At 39.9% G+C, this 10,281-nt stretch overlaps 1 protein-coding gene across 1 annotated transcript; it reads right to left on the bottom strand.

The window, feature by feature from the left end:
* Positions 1–4,118: 4,118 nt before the first annotated feature.
* STMP1 (short transmembrane mitochondrial protein 1) lies at positions 4,119–10,025 on the bottom strand. The gene is made up of 3 exons (XM_026090260.1): positions 9,920–10,025; positions 6,491–6,544; positions 4,119–4,580 (listed from the first exon to the last, which is right to left on the bottom strand). Exons 1-3 carry the CDS (start codon positions 9,932–9,934, stop codon positions 4,500–4,502), a joined length of 150 nt encoding a protein of 49 aa, XP_025946045.1. The 5' UTR covers positions 9,935–10,025; the 3' UTR covers positions 4,119–4,499.
* Positions 10,026–10,281: the final 256 nt, after the last annotated feature.

The raw sequence follows: 10,281 nt of genomic DNA, 5'->3' as shown, positions 1-10,281 counted from the left end.
GCAAAAATAAAAAGAGTTGTATTGGAAATTTGTCTCTGTAGCATAATAGTACTGTCTACACTGCAATATATGCCATCACTTCCTAATATTCAAAAGTAATTGTGCCTCACATACAGCAGATATTAAATTTTACATATAAATACTAATTCCCAGCCATCTTTTTATGAATACAAATATAATCTAGGCTCATAAAATCAACTCTCTTAATTTTGAAAATACTGATTTCTTTCTCTCATATGAGGAGAGGCAGAGAGAGCTGGTACTGTTTAGCCTGGTGAAGCAAAGACTTGGGGGGGGTTCTTATCCCTATATGTAAATACCTGATGGGGGGAAGAGTAAAGAGGACGGACCCAGATGCTTTTCAGTGGCACCCAGTGAAAGGATCAGAGGCAACTGGCACAAACCAAAATACAGGAAATTCCATTTAAACATATTAAAACTTTTTACTGTGAGGGTGATTGGACACTGTCACAGGTTGCTCAGAGAGGTTGTGGAGACTCCACCCTTGGAGATGCTCAAAACCTGACTGGACATGGTCCTGAGCAACCTGCTATAGACGACTCTGCCTTGAGCAGGGGGGTTGGACTAGAGACATCTAGAGGTTCCTTCCAACCTCAGTGTTTCTGAGACATAAAATAGCACCACTGAGCATTCATTTTAGCAAAATTCTCTGAGTGCCAAAATTTCTCTCTAAAAATCCATCTTCCTTATTTGAGCTCTGCAGCCTGGTAAGCTAGTAACTAGCTTTGCTATCTATCATTTTGTGTATTTTCAGTATTAACCCTTGACTACATTTAATGAGAGATTGTCCACAAGAGCCTAAGGGTAGGGTGAATCAGCGTTTTCCATTACAAGGTAATAGGCTCAATTCAGTTTAAATATTTTAGCATTCTGTTAGCAGTTCAGATACTTCTTTCCTCCCCTTCTTTCTCAAACCTTCAGCTCTTAGGACATGCCATGAAAGAATCAACACTAGAAAATGTATATAAGTGCATTTATCTTAAGAGCTTTTAGCAAAGAAAGGTAGATCACATCTAGCTGGTGATTCCAGCTATCTACGTAGGCATTTTTATATGGGCACAAATCAACAGTACTCACAGTAAGTGGTAAACTTGCTCCTGGATGTCTTAAAGATGTATTCATCTCATCTGTGTACCTTGCTACAACACCACTGCATCCAAAGTCCCTCTAAGCCCTCAGATATAAGATCTGCATCAAGCAGTCATTAATCCATGTGTACTTCCTGCCATTTGAAATAACATAAGGCTAACGATTCATATGATCTGGGATGGCCTCAGGCTGAATCAATTAGGTTAAATGCATTATACGGCAGTTGCAAAGTTGACAAGAACTGTGTTGTAATATGTTATCAAACTCTCCAGCCTCCTATATGGGACAAAAAAGACTGAGCTAAAATTGGAAGTGTTGCAAAACTTGTGGAGTGCTTAAGTCTAAGTCTTATCTTGAATATTAAAGTACATATATTGTTTTTACAGTACAACAGCGGTGGCTGGTTCACTTCATAATCTGATAGAAAAAAAAATTCTGACATCTGCTTGGTGTGCTCAGCTGAAAGTTTCAGTGCCAAATTGCACTTTTAGAGCCACACAGGTCTGTTTGGCAATAGACACACAGAAATCTTGAATATTATTTCCCTTCTCATCTCTGTGTAAAGGGTAGGAAGAGCATGAAGCATGTCTGAGGGAAGAATTAATTTCAACATTAAATACTGATTAATTTTATATGAGAACTAAAGGGGGTTACAGTCAAAATTTTGGAATATTTGGTTCAAGAATAGAAAAGAAAGAATAGCAAAATATAGAAGCTGGGGGAAATTAATTTCATTGTATTCACTAAAGTATTAAAACAACAGTAGGTTGGCTAACATAGTGCAGTCTCACTCTGGAAAAAAATTTGAGTCTGGAACATATAATTCTTTCAGCCTAACTTAAAGCCAGTGAAAGTTAATAGAAACCACTTTCAAAGACTGGGCTATGCTAGTATTTCAGTAACAGTTAAACATAGGTGTACTTTATTTGTGAACTCCCTTCACCAATCACACTCTTGAAATCTTCAAGATTTGCTGCTACCATAAGATTTATGATAACTAATGTCTAGGTGGTCAAAAGTATTTCTCCATCTTTGATTTGCTAAGTGTTTACTATAGGTAGAGCTGGTAGTACAGCTACTATCTGACAAATTCCTACTTGAAGTGGCTTTTAATCTTACCAAATATTCATTTGTAAAGACTGAAAGTTGAGAGCTTTTATCTCAGTTACACATTTCATGGCAGATGGTAAAAGAAAGGAGGGGAAAGATGGGAAATTGCAAGTAAAATATATCTTGACCATCTATTCTTTAAGCAGGAGAATCTTAAGAGTAGAAATTATGTTTTCCTTAATGGTAGGACTGCATTGTGGAGGATCACCAAACCTTGGAAAAGGAAGTTTGCTGTAATGCAGCTCTGTAAATGTGTCTTTTACTGACTCTGTGAGAACTCCTGAACTTGGAATCACCCAGACACATCCAAGTTAAAGGCCTTGGGTGGGGAGTCCTGTACTTAAGGTAAACACAGCCTTAATGCTTTTAGGTAAGTAGTGCTGTCCAGTAGGTCTACAGAGCAAAATTGTTAGTGCAGAGGGCCCACAATTTGTGATATTTTACCTCTGAATAGTTCTAGTCCTGCCCCATGGACTAAATACCCATTAGAGATCAAAGCACATCTTTCAGTTTAGTCTTTTCCAAAAGGAATCCAGTCCACACGCTCTACAGTTGTCCCATGATAAGAATGAAAGCATGGTAAGAGAAAGATTCACCTTGAAGGCACACTTCTTATCCTAACTAAAACACTAATGTAGAAACACTCTAGCTATTCTTTAACCTACAGCTTGATGGAGTAGAGGTGGTCATTCTTTGTATTTATTCCTCTTACTTGCCAGTAAGGGCTGGCTCACCAGGCACTGTAACTAAGAGCAAGGAGAACATCTTTCTGGTATCTACCCCTCTAAGTTAGTAATGAACAGAGAAAGAGAGCACCCCAATTTCAGCACAGCAGATGAAAGCATAGTCCATAGTAATCGTATTGTGACTGGTGTATTTAGTAGTGAAAGTAGGACTAATTATCTATCACTCAGTACCGTTGTCCTTCAAGTCCTGCAAAAGACTGTCAATGGGACTCAACGATTGCAGTCATCTTCCAGAGTTGAAGGAACTCTTCTATTTTACAGTAAAAAAGGTCTAAGGAAATGATATTAATTCAATAGTCCATCAAACAACAAAGCTTAGATCTATATAAATTCTTAATTACTACAGTATTTTCTTAAGAATTTACAATAGAATCTGGGCAAAGCAATGGTTCCCAAAGGCAGATTTTGCTTTCAGTTCAGGTGGAAGAGGACAGCACTGCAGCATGATATATATTTTCCTTGTAGACCAGGGTTTTTAGTGGATGAAAAGGGTGAAGAACATACCAGACAAACAATAAGGGGCACATCAAGAGGAATGGTTCTAAACCTAAAAAAATGCATGGCAGGCAAATGAACAAAATGCGAAGGTAAAAGGCCGAAGACCATGCAGAGGACTGAGGAAGCAGAGGGGAATACCAAACATATTTGGTAGAAATATTGGGCACCAACTTTTGTTCTATATGAGAAGGCAGTAAAAAAGCATATTTAGAATAATTACATGAACTGGGCCACTAACCACATGGAGGAAGTGGTTTGGATTCATACTGTAACTGCAGACCTCCTCATGACCTGGTTACCACATCTGGAAGATGACTCTGCTTTCTCCCATCCTCTCTCCCACCATTCCAAGAGACATCCTCAGGTGACCAAGGAGAAAGCAAAAAAGAGGAAGAGACAGTAACAGATGTAACAATGAACTTGAAATGCTGGTTAAAGCTGATCATCATCTACACTTTTCTGAATCAGCCATGTTTGTACTAACTTTACACTGGTGGAAGTGACTATTTAACATAATGAAAAAAGAAGTACAAGCTCCTCGTATCATCTCTCTTTATACAGTTCCCAGGAAGTTCCCATCTCCAATAATGGAACACAGATCTTAAGGACAGTGAAGTTGTGGAGCTTACAGCAAATGACAAGAAACCCTGAAAGTTACCTCTTGATGCATTTAATTTATTTTGCGATGTTCTAAGACTATGGTATTACAAAGTGTGAGGTATGGGTAGTAACAGGACTTAAAATGTTCTCCAGTTGAATCAGGTAAAAATGAGTTACAAAATATTAGGAAAAGCAATAACAAAAATACAAATGATTTTTTCCAGTCACACACAAGCTGCAAATCCAAAATACTGAAACCTCTTAAAATCAGTCCTAGGAAAAGTTCATGATTGCTCTTTCAAAACAAGGCTATTCCAGTTCCAGGAGACTAAACGTGGAGGAACCTCCCATGCCAAACTGTTACTTGATCTTTGTTGTCTGAAGGGTAAACTGCATCCATGATGCTTGCACAGAGGTGATCTGGGTCACACTCTCTTAGGACTTGTCATTGGGAGGTTTCTTCTTAGCTTCTACATCCTTCTTAAAGTCCTCAAGCTTCTTTGCAAGGTTAGGAATCTTTAAAATAAAAAGAAAACAAACAAACAAACAAACAAACAAGATACATGAACTGATGAGCCTCAGCACACGAGACCATACCATAAACACAGAAGCAAATTCTACAAAGTTTAAAGTGGTTTCTAAAAGATGCTTGCTTCCAGGATCTGTTACCTTTCACAAAGGTCAAAAACAAAGTAACGCTAAGAAAATAGCAGAGGAAAGAACCTCGCAGGATGCTTCAGGAAATATTTTGGAATAGGCAGATATTTAAAACTAGGTCAAGTCAGTGTCGCTGGGAACACAAGGGAGGAAAACCCATGACTCCAACTAAAACTGGGAAGTGGCAGCACAGGATTTTACAAGCTATCTGATTAAACGAGAGCAAAGAAAAGTTCTCACTGGTATTTGTGAAGAAAATCATAGACATTTACTTTAGGTGTACCCTAGCCATAGAGCAGAGAGTGAGTAAATCCAAAAGACTGCAGTCCTCTGACTGGATAGTTTGATGCTGATAGCACAGGAAATATCAGAAGTTTCTTCTTCCCTTCCCTTTACAAGTCAACCTCCTTTTGAGAAAATGAAATTAAGAACCCAGCCTGTAACACACCTCACATTTAAACTAAACCAAGAGAAGTCCACTGCTGTGAACAGAATTCTTCACGTACTTATAGTTAAGCATACAGTTGAAGAATTAGGATCTAACTATGACTTGTCATCTTAGATGTCATTTAAGACAAATCATCTTAGATACCAACAATAAAAATATCAGGTTCATACTGCAAGTCAGTGTTACATTACCAGGGAAACATTTCCTCCAAATCAAAAGCAGAAGTCCCCCTCTTGTGGCAATACATTATTAGCGCTGTCAGAAAAGCACTGTATTATGCTTACCACATGTATTGATACACCCAAATAGGTTCTTATAACTACATTTTCATAACTTTTAAAAACAAATAGTAATAGTACTACTATTAGTCCTGTTACTGGAGTGACTGGACAGGAAGCATCACAGAAGTTCACAAGTGTGCAAGGAGCAAAAAATAAGAATTCTGCTAGCAAGATGACCTTAATGCCCAAGATGAGAGGTGAGAAAAACAAAAATAATATCAGAGATAAAGCTGCATCAGCATCTCTATTTTTTTTTTTTTTAATTTAGGCTAGTATAAATTGCAAAAGAAAGGAAATAACTGTATGTTACATTTCATTAACTTCCCTAGCCTGTAAACAGCTAAGTGGCATGGCTCTTACATGGAATTCCGCTAACTCTGCAGAACTTAAAAGCTCGTATTGAACACAACTCCAAATCTTCTTCTTCTACGCTAGCTCTCACCAGGAAAAGTCTCATTCCAAAAAGAAAAGAAAGATCACAGTTGATATCCTGTTCCCAGCAGGCAGCAGATATTGAGTTCTCCCACATAGTTGGCAAAACTCATTTTCATGACTGGTACAGTAGACAGAAATTTCAGATGCCTTGAAAGATTTTTAAGTAATAAATGGGTGTACTGACTGGATATCACTGTAAGCAGGCAGGGTATCAGAATCAAGAAATCAGTATTTTAATGATGGTACAATTCATGAGCAACTGCCAGACCGACTCTATTTCTCCTGTTTCTGTATCTCTCTTTATAACTTTTGTACTCATGAGCTGTACTATGTAGATATCTGGTTACAATACTTGTACTCTAAGGCCCCAGTATCAGCTGAAGATCTAAGCATTACTGTACCACAAACAAGAAGTCAGACAGATAGAGATTTTGGTTCCATTTAAATTTGAATTCAACTGTAACTAAAGTTAGTACAATTTGCATCTTAGCCAAATCCCCCCAAAAACTCATCAAAATAAAGATTAATTCAATTCTGACTGAGGGAAAACAGCCTTGCATTTTCATTCAGATTAGGTTCAATTCCCAGAATATAAAGATACTTACATCATAATTCTGAGCTAGATACATCCCAACCACATTTCCAAGAGTAAAGCCAACCTAAAAAGGAAAAAAGGAAGAAAAAAATAGTTTACATCTCATCATCAAATGTATTCTGATTAAAACTAAAGAAAATAAAAATAAAAAATTGCAAGTCATGGGAAAACTAAAGAGTTTCAACTCTAGTCATACTTAATTTTGCATCCTTTTTCTCAGAGAGGAGTACATTTTACTCAACTTCATCACCAGGAAAACTTTACCATCATTTCTAAAATATAGCACAGTTGTGTTTTAAGTTTACATCTCCAAAAATATTTGGGTCAGGCCATGATCATCTTTGCCTGTAAAATTCTTTGCACACCCACAAAGGCAGTAATTCCTATAAAAGTGGGGGAATACAACTGTACAGCAGCAGGGACCTACATATCACAGGGGTGTTGGTCCACGAATGGAAAGCCTAAAGTAATACTCCACTAAAAGGACACTCCACGCTGGGGAAGCACGCACAAAGAGATGCAACACAGTAATACACAGTAACAAAAAGGATCACAAGTTTGAATCTTTGATCAGAGGCCTGACTATCAAAAGATCTCAGCCTCCACTTGGGAGGTTTAAGGGTACAGCTCCCCCATCTAGCTAAACTGATGTAAAGCTGCACTGTCACTGACAGGCAGCTCCTCCCTCTCTTGCTCTCCCCCAGCTCTGTACTTCTGCTGCCTCTTTGTGCAAGGACTAAGAATCAAGCATCTTCCAAATCCCTCAATCCCCAAAAGATTAGTTTTCAGCCAAATCCACTCTGATCTAGGGGCTCCTCTAAGAACAGGATAAACACTGTTGGTTGGAAACAGGGCACAACTTCTTTTGACAACAGCTCAAACTTGTATTTGCTGAAAGCTGTCTGTGAAACTGCACCTTGCAAGGAGAGCAAGAGCAAAATGCAAGTGTAGTTCCTGTCTCATTCCCTGCTTGTGGGATGGAGAAAATCTTCAAGTGTCAAGTCACTTCGGGAAGGAAAGAAATTCCTCTCTTCAAAGACAAATGATGTGATTTCTACTCAGCAGTTCCCCAAAAACCTAGATCTTATTTTTATTGTTACGCTCATATGTATACACATACTATGGAAGCTCATTTGACTGTTTTGGAAGGGGAGACTACTAATACTGTGCCTTCATTCATTGTCACTGGACAAATCACTCCATATGGTAGTCGAGGCCAATTCTAAGAAAATTGTCATCACTGATGGCAAAATAAAAATATTTTATAAAAAAATAAAACCACTGTCCACAATAAGAACTTTGCCACTAGACATTTTTTCCATGCCCAAAGCAGAACACAGTACAGCTCATCTTTTCAGTGACTCAGACTCCATAAGCACCAGTGGTGAAAAAAAGGTGTTTGTCCAGTAATTACAGAAAACTAAAATTGGTTGAACGCTGCCACATGAACCACAACTGCAAGTAACTGGGAATTCACTTGAAAAGACAGACTAGCTCCTTGTTTACTAGCAGTTTTCTAGGTTTTTTGCCCAGAATAAATTCCATTTTCAAAAATGGGACAACTTCTTATATACCACTGTCATAAACCTTATTCTGTACAGATGGAGTACTAACACTAGTACTCCCTTTGAGTACACTCCTTTATTGAGAAGTCCACTCAAAGTCCATTGAAAAATCCACTCAAGATCAGTCAGTTGACAATTCAAGAAGACAGAAAAATCTCACTGTTTAGATTTCAATTATTTGAAGAGCAGAAAATATAGCCAATTAAAACATGCGTGTTAATTAAGGAAAACAAGGGCTGATGAGAGTTCAGGGTTTTCCAATTGCTATCCAGCATTTCAAGTTCCATTTAAGCAAGTGTTTATTTGAACTCTGGACAGCAAAAAATACAAGGTTTGCAAGATTATCCCTTTATCTCTCTGCTACAGCCCAAACAAGGGAGAGCAAGAGTCAAACAGCCTCCCTACACCCAAAGAGGAAGAAAACCCAGAATCAATATGCCCTTTCTTTAACTTTTAGACACTAAATAAGAAGTCATAATTAAGAAGTGATTTTATGTAGTAATTGTAACCAAATGCTATTAGCTGCAAGCAGCTGAGTTGAGAGACATGGAAACTTTGAGAGTGAGTAACTGTTTTCAGTGGAGTGGAAGGAGATTATAAAAGACAGCTACAGAAACAACTGAGGCTTTGACATTCATTTATTATTGCACTTTGTTTTTAAGTTGGGATAAGAGAACAGGACCTATTTATTAATTTTATAAAAACATACAGGTCTCTCCCAACTTACAAAAGGCTATCTCATCTGGCTCTTAATCATCTCATCTGGCACACTTAATATGAAATGTTAGCTAGCTAACTTATTCTTCCCCCAACAAAAATAGAAGATCAAAGGATAGCACTTATTGTTTGTAGGTACTGGAACATATCTGAACACAGCTAAAAAACCTAGAGTATTCCTCAAAGATTTACACAAAGTTAGAATGAAAAATGGGAGACTGTTGCCATGCTTTGCTACAGCACAAAACAGGATCATTTCTGTTGGGTAACTTATTTCACACCTCGTAGTAAAAATACCAGCACCGGTAAATTATTTAATTGGAGTACCCAGGCATCTAACTTCAAACATCCAGATGAGTGAGTTTATGGGAACATACAGAAAGGAAAATAAAAATGAGAAAAGTATAAAAACCTTTCATTTACTGATTTTCAGCAGAAGGGTTGGCAAAGATGTTTCAAAGGGATTTATGAAAGGCAGTAATGAAACATTATCACTTGCCTTAATTTATATATATACATATACTTTGTGTGTGTGTACACACACACACATATATATATATATATAATTCTGATCTCTGGTGATAAATTTTTAGAGGTGTGCAGAATGGAAAAGTCTAAAACCACTGCTCTTACAAAAGGAGGCAGGTACATTTGTTAATAAATATAAATTTAAGGCGCAAGAGGATATTAGTGTGAGCAAGGAAAACACACTGAGTCTTAAAGACACATTAAGGGCACGACGTGGAGGAAAAACAAGGCAGAAACTTCACGTTTTCAGAATACCTAAAAAGAAGACCTGTTCTGCAGGGGGCAGAACCAAATAACAAGGTATTTGGTGACTCAGGAGAACTTGAAAAAATAAAACATTAAGAGCCGCAACAAGAACCGGGATAACAACACATAGGGCAGAAGGAAGGTCCCGAGGGGGGAGCACGCTGGGCACAGCCCGGCTCACAGCCTCCAGCCCACACCGAGCCGCCCCCGAGGCCCAGCCGGAGCCCAGCGGTGCCAAAAAGGGCGTTTGAGGGCGGGAGGCCGGCGGAGGTTGGCGGTACAAACCGCGGGGTCTCCGGGCAGGTGCCATGACGCCGCCACGGCCCCGCCTCACCCCGCCGCGAAATGGCGCCGCCGCCGCCGCCCGCCGCGCGGAGTCTTACCAAGAACTGCAGCATGGCGGCTGCCTGCCTGCCTGCCTCCCTCCCTGCCTGCCTGCTGGGGAAGTCGGGCGGGCGGCGGCCGCTCTTCTTCCGGCTCCCGGCCCGCCCTCGCCGCCGCGGCGCTGGCTGCGGGCCAGACCGGCCCCCCCTTGCTGCCGCCGCCGCCGCCGCCGCCGGGGAGGGGCGGGCAGAGCGCGGCCCGCCCGAGGCAGCGGGGCGGCCCCGAGGCCTCGCCGCCCCGGGCAGGGGTCAGTGCTGACCGCGGGGCGGCCAGGGGGCTGTGCAGGCTGTTAGCAAAGGGGTAGCCAACAAAAAAAGAAGAAAATAAAAGGGGGAGGGGGAGCAACAACGGGCACAAGTCA

Source organism: Apteryx rowi, unplaced genomic scaffold (assembly GCF_003343035.1).
Source record: "Apteryx rowi isolate R43461 unplaced genomic scaffold, aptRow1 scaffold_854, whole genome shotgun sequence".
NCBI classification, from domain to species: domain Eukaryota; kingdom Metazoa; phylum Chordata; class Aves; order Apterygiformes; family Apterygidae; genus Apteryx; species Apteryx rowi.
This window is presented reverse-complemented; position numbering and strand designations above follow the sequence as displayed.

Coding starts and splice junctions, on each gene's coding strand:
- STMP1 (XM_026090260.1), bottom strand. Junction 4,581..6,490: donor ATCTAGCTCAGAATTATGAT/GTAAGTATCTTT, acceptor TTTATTTTAAAG/ATTCCTAACCTTGCAAAGAA.